The sequence below is a fragment of the Salvelinus fontinalis genome, chromosome 25 (genome assembly GCF_029448725.1).
Source record: "Salvelinus fontinalis isolate EN_2023a chromosome 25, ASM2944872v1, whole genome shotgun sequence".
In the NCBI taxonomy this organism is placed as follows: domain Eukaryota; kingdom Metazoa; phylum Chordata; class Actinopteri; order Salmoniformes; family Salmonidae; genus Salvelinus; species Salvelinus fontinalis.
Genome location: NC_074689.1, coordinates 14,420,450 through 14,445,529, shown reverse-complemented (window position 1 = coordinate 14,445,529; position 25,080 = coordinate 14,420,450). Strand labels below are relative to the sequence as shown.

General features: G+C 42.7%; 1 protein-coding gene across 4 annotated transcripts in view; it reads left to right on the top strand.

Annotated features, from left to right (window-relative positions):
* Positions 1-23,830, top strand: part of LOC129822862 (WD repeat-containing protein 37-like) — a 31,030-nt gene extending 7,200 nt beyond the window's left edge. For all 4 annotated transcript variants that reach the window (XM_055881337.1, XM_055881336.1, XM_055881335.1 and 1 more), the window contains 9 exons: positions 329-393; positions 1,171-1,306; positions 1,571-1,687; positions 2,088-2,164; positions 2,441-2,678; positions 10,691-10,832; positions 19,199-19,333; positions 19,598-19,712; positions 20,160-23,830. In XM_055881337.1, the coding sequence (XP_055737312.1) occupies positions 329-393; positions 1,171-1,306; positions 1,571-1,687; positions 2,088-2,164; positions 2,441-2,678; positions 10,691-10,832; positions 19,199-19,333; positions 19,598-19,712; positions 20,160-20,291 (1,157 nt within the window). In that variant the 3' untranslated portion in view covers positions 20,292-23,830. The remainder of the gene's footprint in view (positions 1-328; positions 394-1,170; positions 1,307-1,570; positions 1,688-2,087; positions 2,165-2,440; positions 2,679-10,690; positions 10,833-19,198; positions 19,334-19,597; positions 19,713-20,159) is intronic.
* The last annotated feature ends 1,250 nt before the right edge of the window (positions 23,831-25,080 follow it).

Genomic DNA, 25,080 nt, shown 5'->3' with positions numbered 1-25,080 from the left:
GATTTTGTTAATTGATGACTTGATTTGCTAGTTTATTTTCACTGGCTTTTCTTGTAGTAAATGTAAGTGCTACCCTAGTGTTAAACCATTCAAATTAACAAGGTACAGTTTTGTTATCCTTGCATAAAGTCTGAATCACATCACAGTATTACTATGTGGGCTGACACAGTAGTAAAGCCAAGATTGTGCTGAATAGATTGTGTATTTTTAATATATATATATTTTTTTTTTATAGTTTAGGGGTGTTTATTCCTTCCTCTATGAAAATGAAATCTAACCTGTTTCTCTAACAATCAAACCATGTGTTCATCTTCGTGTGCATACACAGCCAGTCACAGTACCAGCCAGCTCTCTCAGAAACTGATGACCACTTACAAAGCCTCCACGAGCAAGGTATGTTCGATTACAGAGTGTTACACACTGGTGCTCATTCATTGTTGATTATGAGGAAGTAAGAGTAAGCTTCTATGTAAACATTCTAGCTGTTTCAGATCATTAGAGCTTGTGTAATGATTTACTGCTATCAAAAGCCCTTTTGTAACTAAGTTGTGGTTTAGATGAATACTTCCTTTCCCGCAAATGTTTATTGAACGACTGAACAGATCTGTGTTGACTGAAAGCTTTTCCTTGTTTCAATATTTAACTCCACAGTTAAGTGTTGTACTTTTATGTTTATGTCAAACTCACAATTTGTAACCCAAACACTATTTCCAATGATCTTTCTCTGCTTCTTCTTGTGTACTGGTTGTTCAATAATGGTGCTTTTGAGTCTGAATGTAACCTTTATTTAACTAGGCAAGTCAGTTAAGAACAAATTCTTTTTTACAATGACGGCCTACCGGGGAACAGTGGGTTAACTGCCTTGTTCAGGGGCAGAACAACATATTTTTACCTTATCAGCTCAGGGATTCGATCCAGCAACCTTTCGGTTACTGGCCCAACGCTCTAACCGCTAGGCTACCTGCTGCCCCAAAATAATAATGAATAAGGCACAGTTACTGTTCACAGGGTAGTAGTGAGCCGGTGTGTCAGTAATGGATTGGACTTTTACAGCGCCTTTTTACCAGGTGAGGTACTCATAGCGCTTTATGTAGTAAGGGGGAAACTCGCCTCATCCAGCACCTATGTGTGGTTTGTGAGTGAGAACATTGTGGTGTCTCCTCTCTGTAGATAGTGTCGAGTTTCAAAGCCACCACGTCCAGAGCTGTGTGTCAGATCTTGAGGGAGTATGTGGGCCACCGGGACGGCATCTGGGACCTGGCAGTCACACGGAACTCACCTGTGGTTCTTGGGACCGCATCAGCAGGTCAGATATGTCACCTGTAAGGTGGACCTGAAATTAAAATGTTTACTTTTGAAAGGATAAACTTAAAAAATAACAAGAGAAACGCTTACACATTTAGGCTACATGTTAACATATGAAGAGGTGGACATCATTGTCTAATGACTGGGGTCTGGAATTGTGCTGATGAAGTACCAGGAGGTATTTTTAGATAAAAACTTGCTGGGAAATGTTTTGCCATTAAGCTTTGGATAAATAGGTTAACTTTTTTTTCAATGTTCCCCACAGACCACTCTGCTGCTCTGTGGAGTATAGAGACAGGAAAATGTCTGCTTAGATATGCTGGCCATGCCGGATCAGTCAACTCCATCAAGTTTCACCCTACGGAACAGATGGCCCTGACAGGTATGCTAATGTATGGTAATGCCACGAATCCACCACATGCAGGTGTTAACCTTTGTTGTAGATTGTATGACTGTTATAGTTAGTTCAGCTGTTGTTCAACTGTGCTTGTTGTTTAACTATTGTTCAACTGTGCCGTCACCTCAGTACGGATGTGTTGAAACATCTCATCAGCGAGTGTTCACTTATCTTTCCCTCCATTTTGACGTGTTTCATCGTCCCATTCATAATCTCTGTTCTCTCTGTGTGTGTTTGCAATGGTAGCTGTGAGTTGGCACATCGTTAGAACTATGAGATGTGATCGATGACTGCCTGTGTGTGTGTGGTGGTGTGTTTGCTAAAGTGACGCTTCTCAGTCCATCTGTGTTTATTCATGTTTGTGTGTGTGTTCGTGTTTCCTCAGCGTCTGGGGACCAGACGGCTCACATCTGGCGCTACATGGTGCAACTGCCCGTCATCCCGCCTCTAGCAGATATCAGCGTGAGTCTCATCCCCTGTCTTCTACTCACAGCCCTACTCACTCACTCACTTACTCACTCACTCACTCACTCACTCACTGATTCATTCACCACCCTTCATCATATCTCTCATATAAGCACCTTTCTCTCATGTGGACATTTACTCATACACCTCTCTCTCTCACATACCTCTAACTCACTCATAGTTATTCCTAAATAATGAATGAAAAGGAGATACATTTTAAGATAAGGGCCATGTAAAGAAACTCTGTTCCTCTCTCTTCCCCCACTGCCCTAGGCACTGTGTGACGACGAGCTGGACTTCTCAGACAGGGAGGATGGTGACGGGGACGGGGAGGGTCCGTGCAGTGAGGTCCCCACCATCCGCGTTGCCACCACCACCTTGAAGAGCCACCAAGGGGTGGTCATCGCTGCAGACTGGCTGGTAGGGGGCAAGCAGGTGGTCACTGCTTCCTGGGACCGGGCTGCCAACCTATATGAGGTGGAGACCTCAGAGCTGGTCCACACACTGACAGGTAGGCACAGAGGACGGACACATCCCAACTATAGGAGTGTAGGGGAATTTAAGTATAGCCCATCTGCATATGTATTATCAATGGTTCTCTTCATTGCAATCTCCTCTCCCTGCATGCTGTGATGGGCAACGCTACAATGTAAAAAATACATTCAAACCTGTGCTGAGCGAGCCCCTGGCTGTTGTTTACGAAAACCAATAAACTAGCCTGCCAATATTGTTGCACTTCCGAAGTCTAGGGGTCCTTGGCCTAGTTACATGGTCTGTAACCTGAATGAATGGGTAAATTTGTGAAAAATCTGCATCTGAGGACAGTGTTATGTGCCCAGGAGACAACAACTTGCCAAGTTCAGGGGAAGCTCTGTCTTAACGATCCACTTGGACGAGAGGTCATGTTCAGATGGGGACAAAAATTAAATATATATAAAAAGGAGAACTACTATAAAGTCTACTGAGTCAAGTCTGACCTTTTACCTATATTTAATATGGGAGATTATTCAATAGCAACCAGTGCCTAAAATGAACACTCGCCACCTGCCAAATGTGGGTATATTTTGGCGTTGGCGGGTAAAATGTATATTTCACCAGCCACGTTGGCGGGTGGTCAGTGCTCCACAGTGCGAGCATTTCACTCTTGTTTCCCTAACAAAAAAAGATTGCAGTTTTGAAATTGCAGTAACTGCAGGCGACTGTGGTGTTTTGGTCGCAGTAATAAAATAAAAAGGTATTATTTTGGACGCAGTAGTTGCGTACTGCACTCTAACTGCAGTTATAAACTGGGTGGTTCGAGCCCTGAATGTTGATTGGCTGACAGTTGTGATATCAGACAGTATACCACTGGTATGACAAAACATTTCAATTTACTACTCTAATTACGTTGGTAACCAGTTTTTAATAGCAATAAGGCACCTCGGGTTTGTGGTATATGGCCAATATACCACGGCTAAGGGCTGTATCCAGGCACTCTGTTGTGCATAAGAACAGCCCTTAGCCGTGGTACGTTGGCCATATACCACACCTCCTCGGGCCTTATTGCAGTCAAAGTGCATTATAATGAAGCAATCTCTTTTCTTAGGGGTTGTGAATAGAAATATGATTACATTTATAGTCAAATAAATGCTGCAGTAGCTGTTTTCAAAGTATTTCTGACGTTTTGTTTCATAGCTGGTAAATTAATGGTACAAAATCAAAGGACTACGAATCTATAGAGCTTATTCCACCTTGCACTTTGACCCTGCCTGGCTAGGGGCTGTGCCCATGTACATTTTTAGAAGCGCTGCGCACAAGCATAAACGTTGGTTTAATTTCCTTTAAATGAAAGTCTACTGAAGTGAGACTTTGTCCTTGTGTCTCTTGGCTATTTGCATTGTTTTGTTCACAAGCTAGCTCACCATGACGAAAAAAGATTGCAGTCAGAGTGCAGTATAACTGCAGTTTGCTGCAACTACTGCGTCCAAAACAACAATGTTCAGTGCAGTAACCACAGTTCAACTGCATTGTACTGCAGTTATTCTCCAAAATACCATTCGACTGTAGTCATTGCACTTTTACTGCGGTTTAAAAACTGAAATCTTTCTTTGTAAGAGCAATCTCACAGGCACAAACATGACTCAAGTCGCACTACCACAATAACCTCTCGCCAACCATTAAAGGGGCAGGTGAATTTGTCTATGTAATATTGGTCAAAATTAAGTTAAACAATATACCACATGACTTCTTACTAGTAATACATTTTGTTTTAGAAACATTACAAACCATGCTCATGTGTTTTTGTTTGTAGTGTAAAAATTATATTTGGGCTGGTAAAAAAATCTTGAGTGGCTGGTAAATCTTCTACCTGATGGAAACACTTGGTATCCCTGGAGTTAAACAGTTTAGATACCTGGGAGTTGATGTCCACCCCACAGTCCAATTCATAATTACAACAAGATTCTCAAAGACGTGCTGTCAGATCTGGAAAGATCAACATTTCCAGATTAATTAAAATCACGGATCTCTATTATCAAGATGAACACGCTTTAACCTTTTGAGCTCAATGCTCCCTCTGGCACCACCGACTGGATATTGGAATACATTTTATTCCTCAGTCTCTAAAACATGCCTCCATTGCATTAAACGACATACTCTGTCAAGGAAAAAGAGGGCAGGTGGCCAATGCCTTCCAATTTTTAATTTCTGGTCATTTGTTCTCCGTCCTCTTTCCACATGGTTTGATCCAGATGCTAAGGTGGCTTGGCATCCCATAGAGGACAACCTACCTAGTACATTCACACTGGTTGCAGGATCTGGTCCACTCCAACGTCTCCTTGAGATACTTCAAAGCAAAATTTGTCCCCTTAATAACACAGGCCTCTGTGTGTCGCACCGTCGAAGAATTATCCAAAACCAATTGGTACAATCACTCTCCTTTGTTCCACAATTCCGACATCTGTTTGGGGGGCTGCCCTATATCCTTCCACCACTGGAGTGACAAGGGTGTACACATCAAGGTAATGTTCTTGATGAGGGAGGGCTCTGTGCATATGTTCTTGATGAGGGAGGGCTCTGTGCATTTTAGAATTTACAAACAACTTTTAATTTACCGGGAAAATCGTTATTTTATTTACAACTTTGCTCTGCCATGCGAAACACTACCAATTCACCCTCTCCGGAAAAATGTTGGGATCTGGCCTAAACCCAGGGCACTGGTTTCTGAGAAGCATCTCAGAAGCCCCTGTCAATTGACCACTATGGAAGAAAGACTTCTCACCTTAAGTCACTGAAATTAACTGGCAAATTGTAATCGATTTCCTTCTAGAAATCCTCATCAACAGAACAACCACTTACATTTTGTCTTAAGATCTTATCTGACCCGTGCAGGCTGTTCCAAATGAAAATACATCCAACACTGAAATGCTCTCTATGCCCTCAGGATGCTCCTGGTACCTTCATTCATATGGTCTGGGAGTGCCCTGAGGTATCCCAATTTTGGAGACTTGTCTCCAATATGCTCTCCACAATGCACTCTAAACATGTTCCATGCAGATTATACTCTTCAGTGACTCCTCCAAATTGGATCTCTCTTTGCAAGAAAAGCGATTATGGCTGGCTGGCCTCACGGCAGCCAATAAAATGTTTACCTGTCGATGGGAGGGTACCTCCTGTGGGAGGTTAAGGGGGGTCTGTGCTTAATTTGGATCCGGCACCTCTTGAGTTTTGGATTGTTCCAGGATCCCGTAGGCCTACTTCTCATGACATGTTTTTTCACTGTTTGCAAAGTAACATTTTGAATAAAAGCGATCAGAGTTGATTTCAGTTTTCTAAGAATTGATTTTGGTTGGACGACCCGGGTTTATCGTTGTAGCCTAGAGACCAACACGTGGTCGTTGCTGTGGGGAGAGAGAGAGAAGCGTGCCTGCATCTCTTACAGAACTAGAATGACATTCACTTTATATTACAGTACCAGTCAAAAGTTTGGACACACCTATTCATTCAAGTTTAAAAAAAATTATATATATATATATATATATATATATATATATATACTGCTCAAAAAAATAAAGGGAACACTTAAACAACACAATGTAACTCCAAGTCAATCACACTTCTGTGAAATTAAACTGTCCACTTAGGAAGCAACACTGATTGACAATAAATTTCACATGCTGTTGTGCAAATGGAATAGACAAAAGGTGGAAATTCTAGGCAATTAGCAAGACACCCCCCAAAACAGGAGTGATTCTGCAGGTGGTGACCACAGACCACTTCTCAGTTCCTATGCTTCCTGGCTGATGTTTTGGTCACTTTTGAATGCTGGCGGTGCTCTCACTCTAGTGGTAGCATGAGACGGAGTCTACAACCCACACAAGTGGCTCAGGTAGTGCAGTTCATCCAGGATGGCACATCAATGCGAGCTGTGGCAAAAAGGTTTGCTGTGTCTGTCAGCGTAGTGTCCAGAGCATGGAGGCGCTACCAGGAGACAGGCCAGTACATCAGGAGACATGGAGGAGGCCGTAGGAGGGCAACAACCCAGCAGCAGGACCGCTACCTCCGCCTTTGTGCAAGGAGGAGCACTACCAGCGCCCTGCAAAATGACCTCCAGCAGGCCACAAATGTGCATGTGTCAGCATATGGTCTCACAAGGGGTCTGAGGATCTCATCTCGGTACCTAATGGCAGTCAGGCTACCTCTGGCGAGCACATGGAGGGCTGTGCGGCCCCACAAAGAAATGCCACCCCACACCATGACTGACCCATCGCCAAACCGGTCATGCTGGAGGATGTTGCAGGCAGCAGAACGTTCTCCATGGCGTCTCCAGACTCTGTCACGTCTGTCACAGGTGCTCATGTGCTCAGTGTGAACCTGCTTTCATCTGTGAAGAGCACAGGGCGCCAGTGGCGAATTTGCCAAACTTGGTGTTCTCTGGCAAATGCCAAACGTCGTGCACGGTGTTGGGCTGTAAGCACAACCCCCACCTGTGGACGTCGGGCCCTCATACCACCCTCATGAAGTCTGTTTCTGACCGTTTGAGCAGACACATGCACATTTGTGGCCTGCTGGAGGTCATTTTGCAGGGCGCTGGCAGTGCACCTCCTTGCACAAAGGTGGAGGTAGCGGTCCTGCTGCTGGGTTGTTGCCCTCCTACGGCCTCCTCCACGTCTCCTGATGTACTGGCCTGTCTCCTGGTAGCGCCTGCATGCTCTGGACACTACGCTGACAGACACAGTAAACCTTTTTGCCACAGTTCGCATTGATGTGCCATCCTGGATGAACTGCACTACCTGAGCCACTTGTGTGGGTTGTAGACTCCGTCTCATGCTACCACTAGAGTGAGAGCACCGCCAGCATTCAAAAGTGACCAAAACATCAGCCAGGAAGCATAGGAACTGAGAAGTGGTCTGTGGTCACCACCTGCAGAATCACTCTTGTTTGGGGTGTCTTGCTAATTGCCTATTGTCAAGTTGACCTCTTTCTTGTGCAATTCCCCACTTGAAAAGGACAATCCCTCCACGTGAAGATTTTAACTGGATTTCACTCAATAAACAGCCATAGAATCAGTTGTTTGTCTTTTATTTACCATTCTTTGGTTGGCAGTAAACAGGTGAAAAACCTCAAGAGATGACAAATACAAGTGATTATTTGAGTTGACAGCCTAATTAAATACACAAAATTATCCACATTCACCTCAGAAACACATTTCTGCCATTATCAAATACAAGGTTTCCACTGTTAAGCAAATGTTTCCCAAAATAGAAACCCACCATTTTTAATCAAATGAGCAGAATCAGTACACTTTTATCCAAATTTGCATTTTAGCCAAACACATTCAAAATACCTCTAGTAGCAAAAAAACACACTTATTTTCTAATCAGCAGTTAAGCAGACAAATCCTACATCTTTTAGCCAAAGATTTTCCAGACTATACATTTGTTACTGAATTAAGAACTTGGTTTACTAAGATTTCTACAAAGTTTAAATTACTTTTAACCATTTCAAACAAGTTCTATCAACAATGAATTTGGCTCTTCTTACTTTATACCCCACAAACAACATTAAGTTATAAATACCACTGCAAAAGTCCTATCAAAGTTAAAAGTTAAGTCTGTGTTTTCCAGAGTATCATTAGCAGTGCACTGCTTAAGTCAGTCTAACAAAACATGGCCAATATGGCGCTTACCGGCTGTCTTTCACAGTTTTGTGGAGGGCTTGGACTTGCACAGTCACCTTGATCACATAGATGAAGTTTCCTTGGTCTTGTGGTTTTATAAATGCTCCTTTCACTGCGTTCTAAAGACAACAGCAGAGCCAGGTGCTGGCACGCCCAGATTGCCTGGAAGATTTGTTCCACCTGGTTCACCACTGATTGAAGGAGGAGGAGTTTCACCACTGAGGAGCTCCCAGGCAGTTTGACAGCACACCTATAATTTCCACCTTTTGTCTATTCCATTTGCACAACAGCATGTGAAATTTATTGTCAATCAGTGTTGCTTCCTAAGTGGACAGTTTGATTTCACAGAAGTGTGATTGACTTGGAGTTACACTGTGTTGTTTAAGTGTTCCCTTTATTTTTTTGAGCAGTGTATATTATTATTTTTTTTTATATATATGGCGTCGTTTAGTAGTGGTTTCTTTGCATCAATTCGACTATGAAGGCCTGATTCACACAGTTGGACAGTTGATGTTGAGATGTCTGTTACTTGAACTCTGTGAAGCATTTATTTGGGCTGAAATTTCTGAGACTGGTAATTCTAATGAACTTATCCTCTGCAGCAGAGGTAACTCAGGGTCTTCCTTTCCTGTCGCGGTCCTCATGAGTGCCAGTTTCATCATAGCGCTTGATTGTTTTTGCGCCTGCACTTGAAGAAACTTTCAAAGTTGACCTTTTCCGGATTGACTGATCTTCATGTAATGATGGACTGTTCTTGCCATAATATGGACTTGGTCTTTTACCAAATAGGGCTATCTTCTGTATACCACCCCTACCTTGTCACAACACAACTGATTGGCTCAAACACATTAAGATGGAAAGAAATTCCAAAGCTGTGCAAAGCTGCCATCAAGGCAAAGGGTGGCTACTTTGAAGAATTTCAAATATAAAATATTGATTTGTTTAACACTTTTTTTTTGGTTACTACATGATTCCATATATGTTATTTCATAGTTGTGATGTCTTCACTATTATTCTATAATGTAGGAAATTGTCGAAATAAAGAAAAACCCTTGAATCACTGTCCAAACTTTTGACTGGTACTGTATATCTCTCCCTCTGCTCAGATTTACATGAGCCTGCAACTATTGTCTCTCCTGCGTTGCAATTCATCATTTATTTCCTTATAGAATAATAGCCGCGGGAAGGGTGTTGCAGCACCCATGATGAATTGAAAAGCATTTGCCAACGTTATAGAATTACTGCTGTCTGTTCAGAAATAAATGAAATCATTCAGTACTCTACACCAGAAGAAGGCCTATAATTTAGCCACAGAGGATCAATGGCTTTTGAAATGTTTTATTATTGCCTAGCTGTGGATTATGTGTAGCCCAATCACAGTCCAGAATGTGCGGCAAATCTGTCAGTTAACAGCATGCAGCCAAAACAGGACTTTCACAATATTTCAAATACAATCGCGGGAAAACACAGGTTGGAAAGCAAATGGCTCCTGCTGAAAAGAGAAGACTCTAATCTATCTGTAGAGGCTACCAAAATATTCAATCAACTTCCAAATAGGCCTATTGAGTGGACGGCGTTGTTTTACAAAGTAAAACAAGAGAGATGCTTTTGGCATGAGCGCACCTGCCATCTCCGGTGTGTGAGCTGTACATCATTGGGTGAGTTAGTGAAACTGGAAAGCTTTTTTAGGACCATAATATCCTCCTCATATTGTACAATATGTGTGTCTCCACACACCTAGGCTGGGCTATTGATAGATTCAAGACAAGGTTGTTTTTATTGATCTCAGATTCTGTTTGTCAGTGTCAAAGTAGGCTGTCATTTTGATCATTTGTGCGGTATTAAAAAAGATTCTGCTAAATGTCAAATTTCATGAAATGCTTTTAGAAAAGGACACATTTTTCCCGGACCCTAGGCTACAAAACGTGGTGTGAGGTTAAAGTCTTAGAAACCTGCTATTTTCTCGTTTGTTTAATTTTATGATTGAGTGTGTGTGGAACAGAGGGTTATTTTTACCCCTCTGTCAATAGAAATTAAATAAAATGTTATACAAGTAAATACAACCTAAAGATTCAAAACCAAACGAAGGTCTCATGGACACCAAACAAACCAGAAGCCTCATGGTTTGCAAGCTGAGACCCTGAATGACGATCACCTTAATTATCAGCACCTGATATGCGTATCAACCAGGTTCAGCACCTGGACAAAGTTGCTGCTGCCCCCTGTGGGAATTAATTGTTGAAGTGTATCCTGGAATGGTGTATTTGTCTATGCCCTAACACTAACCTTGCCCTCATATCATAACACTGTCATGTTAAGTACAGTTTCACACGGACCCAAATCTTTAATACTGTGTGTGTGTCCAGGCCACGACCAGGAGCTGACCCACTGCTGTACCCATCCAAGCCAGCGTCTGGTGGTCACCTCGTCCAGAGACACCACCTTCCGTCTGTGGGACTTCAGAGACCCCTCCATCCACTCTGTTAACGTGTTTCAGGGACACACCGAGTGAGTTACACACACAGTCCCCTACAAGTAATTTAGGTGCTTAACGTCACACGTGATGTCGTATTGTTATTTCAGTGGCTATACTATACATAATATTCACTAAAACAGAAGCAGTTGTAAGGTTGGAGCTAATTCCTCCACAAGATGGCAGTGCAACATCTTATTTCACACACAGAGCAGTCGCTACATCACCACTCTAAAGCATTCTCCTACCATTTTCAGTGTTTTTATGTTTTTATTTCTTTTTAAAAACATGTCACATTAATTTCCTGGGCCCGACTGGCTTTAGGCAAAATCCTCCACTTGCCTCTTGATCATTTATTATTGAGCACTTCATCTTCACCACTTTCACCACCTTCTGAGACTCTCTTCCTCCTTCAGCTCTCTCCATTTATCACTCCTTTTCCCTGTTAATCCCTCGCTCATCCTCGCTCTGTGTAATTTGGCCCCTCTCGTTCCAATGCTGTTAAAGGCTCAATTTGAGTGGCTCATTTGAAAACGTGGACTGTCAGCTCCCCCCAAACCCTCCACCCCCCCCCCTCTTACTCTCAAACCATTTGAATGTGACTCCTGTCGTCAGTCTCGTTAATGCAAAGTGGTGTAGTACAGGCAGGCTGCTCCTGGCAGCCTTTGATTGCTGGGGATTACATGGTGCTCATTATGTTCGACCCCAACATGTATAATTCCTACAGATCCCCACTTTCATTCTCTCTCATAGACAATCACTGTAATGAGATTAGCACAAGCACACAGCCAGCCACTCACTGTGTGTGTGTGTGTGTGTGTGTGTGTGTGTGTCGGCTGTCTGTCGTGGCCCGTTAGTGCTAAGGCAATTACCTTCTCCTTCCTCTCTCTACGTTCACAGCATCTCAAGCAAGTCAACTGATACCTCCTCCACTCGCCTGAATCACTCCCTCGCTCACACCCTCGCTCTCTCTCGCTCGCCTTTTTCTAAGACAAAAAGGGTTCGTTTTTTGAGCTAAGTCAACCATTGAGCAACAGCTGCAGTTCATTGTAGTCAGAACTACCACATAAAGCTCACCCATGATGTGAAGTGCTCTAAAAACATGGCTGCTTATAACTTTGTAGCTTTAGTACTCTGTTAAATGTTCAAAAATTGGCCAAAATTGAAAATTACTCAAACTATCCGCGTGTGAACAAAGTCTGTGTCCCTCTTGAACCATTCATAGTTGTTCATCTTTATACGAGCTCTTTACCTAAGAACTATATTATAACTCAGTCCCTCAGAACCTTTAACAGTAATGATGAGTGGGAGGAGGTCTATTTATATTCAGAGGTAGGCAGTGAAATCGTGTCTTACTGTTCTGTTTCTAGACCTGGAATAATAAATGACTTGTTTAAGAACGTGTTTACTTTAACACGTGCAAACTGTATCTGAAAAACTGCTCTCTCGTGTGTGTGTGTTAGCTGAGACAGCTGTTAGTCCTAATGAGTGTCAGTCATAGCAGTGTGTGTGCTGATTGAGGCCCTCTCAGGGAACCCAGTGTTGCAGTAGACTGTTTGTGTGTGTACTGTCAGCTGTAGGGAGACGCTTGGCTGCCCTGCACCCAACAAGATGAATGAGGCCCACACACAGCCTGGCAGGAGGCCTCCCTGTGAAGGCACAGTCGGACGAACGCACGCGCGCGCACACAAACGCATGTCCCCTGGCCCTGGAACTCCCTACAACCGCTTTGTCCCGCCACACACACACGTCATGTGGAGCCATGAGTTATGAGCTGCTGAGTGACACCACAGAGGGGCTTTCCCTTAGGGAGCTCCTGTCGTACACACTGACAGCAGGGGGTTAGAAATGCTGCAATCTGTTTCAGAAGGGACAAATATGTGACAAACAAAACGCCTGATTAGTTTGACTATAGAGAGTAGCTGTTGGTCATATCACTGCTACCAAATACCAAGCCCCTCATTTGGACACGCATTGTACCATTTGCAGAATGTTTTCGTACAGTACTTTAAAATGCCAATTGTAATCATTGGTTAAATGGCAGAGGATGCTACTAGGTACAATTGTCTCTGGGGAGGGGTGTCTTAGGATGTTTGGATTAGATGTTTCTTCCCACAGTATCTGTCTCTTGTTCAGAGGTTTGTCTTGTCTGAATTGGCTCCGCAGCGTGACTGAAGAAGAATACAATGGCCTAGCTGTTAAGCCTAGCGGTTAAGAGCATTGGGCCAGTAACAGAAAGGTCGCTGGGTCAAACCCCGAGCCGACTAGGAAAACTCTGTGCCGTTGAGCAAGGTGCTTAACCATAATTGCTCCTGTCAGTCGTTATAGATAAGAGCGTATGCTAAATTACTAAAATGTACAGTTGAAGTCGGAGGTTTACATACACCTTAGCCAAATACATTTCAACTTTTCACAATTCCTGACATTTAATCCTAGTAAAAATTCCCTGTCTTAGGTCAGTTAGGATCATCACTTTACTTTAAGAATGTGAAATGTCAGAATAATAGTAGAGAGAATGATTTATTTCAGTTTTTATTTCTTTCATCACATTCCCAGTGGGTCAGAAGTTTACATACACTCAATTAGTATTTGGTAGCATTCAATCAATCAATCAAGTTTATTTTATATAGCCCTTCGTACATCAGCTAATATCTCGAAGTGCTGTACAGAAACTCAGCCTAAAACCACAAACAGCAAGCAATGCAGGTGTAGAAGCACGGTGGCTAGGAAAAACTCCCTAGAAAGGCCAAAACCTAGGAAGAAACCTAGAGAGGAACCAGGCTATGAGGGGTGGTCAGTCCTCTTCTGGCTGTGCCGGGTGGAGATTATAACAGAACTATGCCAAGATGTTCATAAGTGACAAGCATGGTCAAATAATAATCATGAATAATTTTCAGTTGGCTTTTCATAGCCGATCATTAAGAGTTGAAAACAGCAGGTCTGGGACAGGTGGCGGTTCCATAACCGCAGGCAGAACAGTTGAAACTGGAATAGCAGCAAGGCCAGGTGGACTGGGGACAGCAAGGAGTCATCATGCCCGGTTTGCCGTGACGTATGGTCCTAGGGCTCAGGTTCTCAGAGAGAGAGAGAGAACGAGAGAATTAGAGAGAGCATACTTAACTTCACACAGGACACTGGATAAGACAGGAGAAGTACTCCAGGTATAACCAACTGACCCTAGCCCCCCGACACATAAACTACTGCAGCATAAATACTGGAGGCTGAGACAGGAGCGGTCAGGAGACACTGTGGCCCCATCCGAAGATACCCCCGGACAGGGCCAAACAGGAAGGAAAAACCCCACCCACTTTGCCAAAGCACAGCTCCCGCACCACTAGAGGGCTATCTTCAACCACCAACTTACAATCCTGAGACAAGGCCGAGTATAGCCCACAAAGATCTCCACCACAGCACACGCTTTTTATTAATTGCCTTTAAATTGTTTAACTTGGGTCAAACTTCCCACAATAAGTTGGGTGAATTTTAGCCCATTCCTCCTGACAGAGCTGGTGTAACTGGGTCAGGTTTGTCGGCCTCTTTGCTCGCACACGCTTTTTCAGTTCTGCCCACAAATGTTCTATAGGATTGAGGTCAGGGCTTTGTGATGGCCACTCCAATACCTTGACTTTGTTGTCCTTAAACCATTTTGCCACAACTTTGGAAGTATGCTTGGGGTCATTGTTCATTTGGAAGACCCATGCGACCAAGCTTTAAGTTCCTGACTGATGTTTTGAGATGTTGCTTCAATATATCCACATAATTTCCCTTCCTCATGAAGCCATCTATTTTGTGAAGTGCACCAGTCCTTCCTGCAGCCAAGCACCCCCACAACATGGTGCTGCCACCCCCGTGCTCCACAGTTGGGATGGTGTTCTTCGACTTGCAAGCCTTCCCCTTTTTCCTCCAAACATAGCGATGGTCATTATGGCCAAACCGTTCTATTTTTGTTTCATCAGACCAGAGGACATTTCTCCAAAAAGTACGATCTTTGTCCCCATGTGCAGTTTCAAACCGTAGTCTGGCTTTTTTATTGCGGTTTTGGAGCAGTGGTTTCTTCCTTGTTGAGCGGCCTTTCAGGTTATGTCGATATAGGACTCGTTTTACTGTGGATATAGATACTTTTGTACCTGTTTCCTCCAGCATCTTCACAAGGTCCTTTGCTGTTGTTCTGGGATTGATTTGCACTTTTCGCACCATAGTACATTCATCTCTAGGAGATAGAACGCGTCTCCTTCCTGAGTGGTATGACGGCTGCGTGGTCCCATGGTGTTTATACTTGCGTACTATTGTTTGTACAGATGAATGTGGTACCTTCAGGCGTTTGGAAATTACTCCCAAGGATGAACCAGTACAATTGTTTTCTGACATCTTGGCTGATTTCTTTTGATTTTCCCATGATGTCAAGCAAAGAGGCACTGAGTTTAAAGGTAGGCCTTGAAATACATCCACAGGTACACCTCCAATTGACTCAAATGATGTCAATTAGCCTATCAGAAGCTTCTAAAGCCATGACATAATTTTCTGGAATTTTCCAAGCTGTTTAAAGGCACAGTCAACTTAGTGTATGTAAACTTCTGACCCACTGGAATTGTGATACAGTGAATTATAAGTGAAATAATCTGTCCGTAAACATTTGTTGGAAAATGACTTGTGTCATGCACAAAGTAGATGTCCTAACCGAATTGCCAAAACTATAGTTTGTTAACAAGAAATTTGTGGAGTGGTTGAAAAACGAGTTTTAATGACTCCAACCTAAGTGTATGTAAACTTCCGACTTCAACTGTAAATGTAACAATTGAATGTTTCTGATAACATGTCCTCTTGACAGAGCAGCACAGTGTAATGTTGCAGGGGAGCGTCAGTGTAAAGGGTTTAATAGATAGAGAGCTTTGGGAAGGAGTAGCTCATTTGCAGTGTCTTCAGACGCAATTATAGCTAATGCACAGTGACAGAGCATGGTGGCAGTCAAAAGCACAGCATATTCAGCCTCTAAGTCCCCCCTCCTTATAGTTGTGAAATAATTGTATGTGCGTCCCAAATGGCACCCTATTCGCTGTGTAGTGCACTATTTTTGACCAGGATCCACATGGCTCTGGTCAACAGCAGTGCACTGTATAGGGAACAGGGTGCCTTTTGGGACATGGCCAATGTACGTGAGCTAACACGTAAAGTGCAGATGAGAAGTGGCAGCAGACTTGCTTTACCAACGGGATGCCATGTCGCGTTTGTCTCTCGCTTCTCTTCCGAGGCGTTTGATCACAGGCAGGCATCTGTGTGTGTGTGTCTGTGTGTGCGTGTCTGTGTCTGTCTAACACAGCGCTTCAGAGGAATATGCCAACATAAATCTGATTCTATAGTCACTGTGAATGTTCGTCTCAGTGCAATTTAAACGTAATGTCACGTTGGAAAAAATATAGAGAACAGGTTCTATTTGACAGGTTAGAATCTTCTATAAATATGATATGCATAGAAACGGGGAGGAAATGTTTGATCGTTATGATACTCAAACAAAGAAATGACTTATTATATGAATTATTTTATTTAATGTACGCCAAATATATTTTTAGGATGTTTGCTGAAAAATGCTGTGTATGATTTGTAATGCAGAATCTACACTCACATTAATGATAGCTAAGGATGTAGACCTAAAAGATCATGTCAGGGTTAATAGGTGGACGTCTCTCGTTAGCCTTTAACAAAAACTGTCCCAGTCACTGATACCCCTGGGCCTTCTCCTTCCCTCCTACCCCATTCTCCCCTTTTCCTAATGAGCCTTGACCTTGCTTGTCAGTCGGCTCAGGAGAGACTTTCAGAATACCTCCCAAGTTATAATAGGACTTTAATAACGCAACCTTACCGTACAATGTAAAAAAGTGCATTGGACTGGTTAGCTATTCCCTATATAGTGTACTGCTTTTGACCTGAGCACTATGAGCCTGGGTCAAAAGTAGTACACTATATAGGGGATAGGGTGCCATTTGGGATTTAAAATTGCCCATGAGCGAGCCGCGCCCCCCCCCCCCCCCCCCCCCGGTGGTCATATACGTACAGTTGGGCACGGCCCCACATCTTTAATATGGCAGAGTTTAGCCCCTTAATTATACCGTAATATAATGTCAATTTAAATTAAAGATGGCTAGGAGTTAGCCAGTGAGTGAGGCTAAGGTGGTGCTGCATGGGGCTTTTCTGCTGCTAATCTTAATCAGAACGAACAGAGCGCCAAATCGAATCCTCCTGGCTCCTTCAGTAGAGAGAGGGATAGAGAGAGGGGGGTTGGAAGAAAAAGATGACAGTGATGTGTGAAAGGAATAAGAAATCTTAAATGAGTCCATTAAAGGAATGGTCCTGACCTCAGCGACGTGTGAGAGCGACGCGCTACATCACGCCTGGCTCCCGCCTGGGAAGTTGTGCTGAGGTGAGCACTTTTGGGCCAACCTCTACTGACCCTCAGAGACTACGGTGACTTTCAAGACACTCACACTACCCACCCCCCACCCCAGGCTAAACATTGAGCACCTCCTCAGGCTACTGATGTCAGAACATGCCCTCTACACTGTCACTCTGCTCCAGTAGCTGTGGCTCACATATCCCACCCACCAACCAGCCTCCCCAGTGCCGGAGGCAGGCGTACCCAGTGACGGCACACTGAGAGGCAACCGCAGGGCTGGGGAGAGGATCTCCACTCTGGAACTGCCTGACTGTTACACGCCCGCTGGTAGATGATTAGAAATAGTCTTAACCTCTTTGCTCACGGTTTATATCACTCTCATTTATGAATGACTGTGTGACGGCAGGGAGATGACTCTCCCTACAGGCTGAATGACTTCACTTGAGTCACACATGATGAGTCTTAGAAGAAAAGTAACACACCTTTAAAGATCCACATAAAGTGAAACCGCACCACTGGTCGCCCCAGGCGGGTTAGTTATTAGTGAAATAAACTGTGTTTGTTGTTTGAATGAACGCCTTCGATGTTGTAATATCGCAAACGGACGTGGTAGTTTCACCGCTACGAATTCCAGCTTTAATAGACTCCATTTTCCTGTTGTTTGCCAGCAGTGTTTTGATGTGATAGCTTTGAGATACTTTTTTTGTTTGTTTTTGATTTGATATGCTACATGGCCAAAAGTATGTGGACACCTGCTCGTCGAAGATCTCATTCCAAAATCATGGGATTAATATAGAGTTGGTCCCCCCCCTTTGCTACTATAACATCCTCCACTCTTCTGGGAAGGCTTTCTAGTATATGTTGGAACATTGCTGCAGGGATTTGCTTCCATTCAGCCACAAACATTATTGAGGTTGGGCACTGATGTTGGGCTAGGCCTGGCTCGCAGTCGGTGTTCCAATACATCCCAAAGGTGTTCGATGGGGTTGAGGTAAGGGTTCTGTGCAGGCCAGTCAAGTTCTTCCACGCTGATCTCAACAAACTATTTCTGTATGGACCTCGCTTTGTGCTCTTGGGCATTGTCATGCTAAAACAGGAAAGGGCCTTCCCAAAACTGTTGCCACAAAGTTGGAAGCACAGAATCGTCTAGAATGTCATTGTATGCTGTAGCGTTCAGATTTCTCTTCACTGGAACTAAGGGGCCTAGCCCAAATCGTGAAAAGCAGCCCCAGACCATTATTCTTCCTCCACCAAATTTTACAGTTGGTACTATGCATTCGGGCAGGTCGCGTTCTCCTGGCATCCACCAAACCCAGATTCGTCTGTCGGACTGCCAGATGGTGAAGCGTGATTCATCACTCCAGAGAACGTGTTTCCACTGCTGCAGAGTCCAATGGCGGCGAGCTTTACACCACTCCAGCCAACGCTTGGCATTGTGCATGGTGATCTTAGGATTGTGTGCGGCTGCGCAGCCATGGAAACCCATTTCATGAAGCTCCCAACGGACAGTTATTGTGCTGACGTTGCTTCCAGAGGCAGTTTGACACTCCGTACTGAGTGTTGCAACCGAGCACAGACAATTTGTACCACGCTTCAGCATTCGACAGGCCCGTTCTGTGAGCTTGTGTGGCCTACCACTTCGCGGCTGAGCCGTTGTTGCTCCTAGACATTTCCACTTCACAATAACAGCACTTACAGTTGACCGGACAGCTCTAGCAGGGCAGATATTTGATGAAGTGACTTGTTGGAAAGGTGGCATCATATGAGAGTGCCCCGTTGAAAGTCACTGAGCTCTTCAGTAAGGCCATTCTACTGCCAATGTTTGTCTATGGAGATTGCATGGCTGTTTGCTCGATTTTATACACCTGTCAGCAACCGGTGTGGCTAAGATAGCCGAATCAAGTCATTTGAAGGGGTGTCCACATACTTTGTCAATGTAGTGTAGATTTGATGGCTTTGAGAGATTTTAACAAGGATCATTCTGTTTTTTTGTGTGTGTGTGTGTCTCTCCAGCACGGTGACATCAGCTGTGTTCACAGTGGGGGACAACGTGGTGTCGGGGAGTGACGATCGCACCGTCAAGGTGTGGGACTTGAAGAACATGAGGTCGCCCATAGCAACCATCCGCACGGACTCTGCTGTTAACAGGTAGGAGAGGCATTTAATTGTATGTGAAGAGCTGAAAAAAGACCAACAGAGCTCATACAATTCAGAACATTTTATGGTCATGTTTTCCAAAATGTTTTAGTTTGAACTCAAGCACAGTTCAGATTGATAGTTTAGGTGTAGTGGTTGAGTGACAGCTCCACCTGTACATATAGTTATTAATAGCATTGTCAAGAACACATCAAGTCAAGCTTTATTCCCTTCTCTTGTCTAACACGCCATACTCTCTGTATGAACTCCTTCCAGGATAAGTGTCTCAGCCAACCAAAGAATCATCGCTCTCCCACACGACAATCGGCAAGTCAGGCTGTTTGACATGACTGGAGTAAGACTGGCACGACTACCACGCAGCAACAGACAGGTAGGTGCTGAGGGAAGAGAGCAGAAGGAGGAAAGATTCTCTATCTATCCTTCTGTCACGCAGACAGTCCCTTCCTGAGAGGGGGAGGGAGGGAGAAACAATGGGAGCGAGATGAGAAGGAAAGATTCTCCATCTCTTTCTGTCATAGACAGCCCCTTCTGTAGAGAGTGGGAGGAGAGATTCTCCATCCCATTTCCACACATAGTCACTTCCTGCAGGCTGAGTGCTGACACTGCCTCAGTGTCTATAGCCATTAACACTGCTGATGTGGAAATGTACTGCTGCGCACCAGGGAGGTCAAAGGGTTGTTGGGGGTTTTAACTTGTGTGGGTTGTGTGTAGTTGTGTGATACTGTACACAACTTCATTGAAGTCTGTTTGAGCTTTGTTATCCATGTTGTGTGGTCTTTGAGGTTTTTCTGTGTTGGTATGTGCCTGTGTATTCCAGGGTCATCGACGCATGGTGTGCTGCTCGGTGTGGAACGAAGAGAATGCGTCATGTAACCTGTTCACCTGTGGCTTTGACCGGCAAGCCATCGGATGGAACATAAACATCCCAGCTCTGCTGCAGGAGAAGTGATGCAGGACAAGTGACACACACACTGCACATACACGGGCGTGCAGACACACACACACTACACACATGCCACTGTATTTGATGTACATTATCTCCATCCACTTTGCATGGACTGAGTGTTTTTGTGTGTTTTAATGGAGAGGACAAAGTCATATTTTAAACCAATCTATATACGTAAAAATATATTTGGTTGACTCCAGAAAACACTACTTCTATGGTCTTGTTTACTGCTGATGAACATGAATGGGTGAATAGCAAGCCCTAGTTGATCTTGCATGCACTCAAAATCCCGTCAATGTATTTGTAAAACTGTCTGAAGAACGATAGGAGAGGCAATACATTTGTACCACGCGTATCATATGGTGGCCTGGTCTAACCCAGATGGATGATCTTTACACTGAGTGGGTAATCTTGGCTGTTTTCACTCTCTTTGGCCTGCATGATCAAGGGCTAGGAGTTTACTATACTGTGTCATCTAGAGGCCTACTACACATTTGACCTACTGAGTTGTTTTGAGTCAGTCACATTTTACACTGTCCATTGTACAGATTTCTTTTTAAAAACATTTTTTTTGCCATGCTGTTAGGATACATCTGCCTTGTTCTTTCTGTACTGTGTAGTACTCAATATGACTAGGTGGGTGTACTGTAGATTTGACAATAGGGAACCTGCAATTATGTTTTTTTGCAAGAGAATGCATTCATGCATGCAGCAGCAATGGGGCTTGTTCAATATCATATTTCCCATTTCCTCCATGTGTCACAATGTGCTGATATGGTTACTGGTCACCTGCTTAGATAAATATGCTTGACTGATATTAATGTTTGCTGTACATAGATCTCAATGAAAATGATAGATAATCAGCTTGAAGTGTGTAGTCCTCCTGGCCAGTACACTGTTTACTGTATTGCATAGGCTAATCTAATGTTGAATATGTGATCATAACATCCTCCAATAGCAAAGCCACAAAAGAGCTCAATAAAATTATTTGGTTAATTATCACCATGGTTACACAGGAAATTGGCTGAGGCGCGTCAGGATGAAGCATAGTTCGGATGATTAGGGCCAGGAGTTTTTCCGACTCATGTTACCTGACCACGAAGAAATTAAACCGTAGTTATAGGATACACAGTGCCTTCAGAAAGTATTCACACCCCTTGATTTTTTCCACATTTTGTTGTTAAAGTGGGATAAAAATTGATTTAATTGTCATTTTTTGGCAACGATCTACACAAAATAGTCTGTCAAAGTGGAAGAAAAATACTTTTTTTTTTAATCTTTGGAAAATAAAGACTAATATAACTTGATTAGATAACAATTCAACCCTCCGAGTCAATACATGTTAGAATCATTTTTGCCGGTGATTTACAACTGTGAGTATTTCTGGGTGTCTCTTAAGAGCTTTGCACACCTGGATTGTACAATATTTGCCCATTATTTTTTTTTTATTTTTTTTATTCATGCTCTGTCAAGTTGGTTGTTGATCATTGCTAGACAACCATTTTCAAGTCTTGCCATAGATTTTTAAGCCGATTTCTAAGTCAAAACTGTAACTAGGCCAATCGAACATTCAACATCGTCTTGGTAAGCAACGCCAGTGTATATTTGGCCTTGTGTTTTAGGTTATTGTCCTGCTGAAATGTTAATTTGTCTCCCAGTGTCTGTTGGAAAGCAGACTGAACAAAGTTTTCCTCTAGGATTTTTCCTGTGCTTATCTCTATCCCATTTCTTTTCATTCCTAAAAACTCCCTAGTCCTTGTCGATGACAAGCATACCCATAACATGATGCAGCCACCACCGTGCTTGAAAATATGAGGAGTGGTACTCCGTGATGTGTTGTGTTGGATTTGCCCCAAACAATAACGCTTTGTATTCAGGACAAAAAGTTAATTTCTTTGCCACGTTTTTTGCAGTATTACTTTACTGCCTTATTACAAACAGGATGCATTTTTGGGAATATTTTTGTTCTGTACAGGCTTCCTTCTTTTCACCCTGTCATTTAGGTTAGTTTTGTGGAGTAACTACAATGTTGTTGATCTATCCTCAGTGTTCTATCACAGCCATGAAACTCTTAACTGTTTTAAAATCACCATTGGCCTTCCTCTCCGGCAACTGAGTTAGGAAGGAGGCCTCTATCTTTTTAGTGACTGGGTTTATTGATAAACGATCCAAAGTGTAATTAATAACTGCATTATGCTCAAAGGGATATTCAATGTCTACTTATTTATTTTTGATCTACCAACAGGTGCCCTTTGCGAACCCTTGGAAAACCTCCCTGGTCTTTGTGGTTGAATATATTGACACAAGACATTTCAGCTTTTCATTTTTAATTTGTAAACATTTCAAAAATAAATTCCACTTTGACATTATGGGGTATTGTTTGTAGATCAGTGACACAAAATCTCAATTTAACCAATTTTAAATTCGGGCTGTAACACAACAAAATGTGGAAAAAGTCAATGGTTGTGAATACTTTCGGAAGGCTCTGTATCTAGTTGCTGCTGTAGTTTCCCCTGGCCAGAAAAGTAGTGTCATGACAATGAGAGTTAACACTGTTACAGTACAACCCATCCTCAGTGACAACCATTTCTATCAAGTGCTCTTTGTATCGACATAATATATAACCCACCCACGCTTGTTGTGAATCTGATCGCTCTTCAATAGGGTTAGTTTCGATGTTCTGCATGTGCTGTACAATAGTTAATCAACTCTACTCATGGTTGTATAAGATGAAATTTCACCAAGTGGCTTTGTTGTTGTGTGTCTGTAACTTTCTACTGTACCTCGTCTGTTTGTCTGTGTGTTGCGCATCAACATCACAGTTATACTGCTGTGATGTTTTCACAATAGATAATATAAAGAAAACTGTTATAAATGTACTGTTATAAGTTATACATTTACACATTCAAGATAAATTCAGTATGGATAAAAAAGTTTAACGTATAAGAATGTTGTACAATGTAGTTACACATTTGCATTCATCTTGTTACCAGCATCTGTCAGAATATCAAATTACATCTGCTAATAAAATAACTTGGGGTTGTGTACAAAAAGTCACCCTATTCCCTTCATGGTGTGCTACAGTACTTTTGATCAGAGCCTTATGGACTCTGGTCAAACGTAGTGCACTAATATAGGGTATAGGGTGCCATTTGGGATGTACACGTTCTGTTTTTAGCATATTGCTCAGATTTCTTCATCATTGTACTTTTTATTTTATTCCGGCAGTTTGTACGTCACTTTCACTGTATCAGAATCATCTTTAATCTTCAAAGAGGTATGGATGGACAGAGAACCCTCATGTATGAATTATAACGAAGGGGAAAAAGGAATATGATTTTTTATATTTCGAACTGTGGTATGAGATTGGAAAAAGTACCGGTAGATAGGCAAGGCACAGCGGCTTCATTGTAAGAAAATATATTCACCCTAAACCTCATTCTTTCATTACACTTTTTGCACACTGTATTATCATTTTTGGGATAGATGTATTCTGCACAGATGCTTGTCAAAATCCAATTAAAAGTATGATTCCTTTTCCACTCGTTGAAATGTTTTTTGTATTTTCATTATGAATCTAACTGAATAGTTTAATAATTTTAACTCATAACTGAATTTATTTGACAAATTGAATGCTAAATTAATTTGAAAGTTCATTGAATTAATTTGAATGATACATCTCAGATAATAATAGAATGAGTGAACATGGTGAGTGCCCTAGTTATAAGTGTGTTACAACACAAACTGATATTGTGCTCAAGATCACAAAAATACAGAAGTAGTTTTCCTTCCTCCGTAACACAGTTATTAAATGAGTGATGTTAGGTTGTCAACTTGATTCGTTACCTTTCTAAAGCAGAAAGGAGGCAGCAAAAATATACAAAGCTTACAGAATGTTAGCCTTTGTGTGTTTTACAGATCAATTTGTGCACATGTCAAGCAAGCCAGTAAAAAAAACAGACTAGGTCAAACACTTTTCTGATCTGGTTAACGATTGGTTTAAAAGAAGAGAATACAATCAATGTTTTACTGAGACTGGAAGGAAATCTCATCCAAGTAAAGTAAATAGAAATTGAGACAGTAATAAGATCGGTCTCGAAGTAAAGTCAATACAAATAGACAGTAATAATGCTTGGCCTACATCTCAAATGGCACCATATTCCCTACATAGTGCATAGGGCTCTGGTCAAAAGTAGTGCACTATATAGGTCCTTCCCAATAGGAGGCACCCTTGGTGGCAGCCTCCAAGTAAAGTAAATACAAATGGACAGTAATAAATCTTGGTGGCGGCCAGGTAAGTAGATTTCACAGCCCCTGGCTGCCTCCCAAATGGTACCCTATTCCCTTTATGTGGCATTGAGGAGGACATGAGCCAAGTCTAATAAACAAGCAGGTGTGGAGGAGATGATGCATGATGGTCTGGAGATCAATACGGAGGAGAGACTGGCTGTCTGTAAACCCCAGCAAGCTCTCTCCCTCTTTCTATCAATATCTCTCTCTCGCTCTCTCTTGTTTTCTTGTCTCCGTCTGTCTGTCTATCCCTTACCTCTGTAAAGCCCCTCTGACTGGGGGTAGTAAGCAGTCTGATGGAAAGGTCAGGGGTTAGTCACATAGATAAGGGTCGCTTGTCATCCCTCAGTGGGAATAATGTGTTTTATAACACATTTGGATTGGTTGACAGTTGACACGATCAAGGTTAGATTTCTATTTAACTTTATCAGACAAGACCTAACGGCATTCTATTGATGTCTCTTTTCTTGTTAAATCCAAAATTGGATCACCTTCAGGCTAT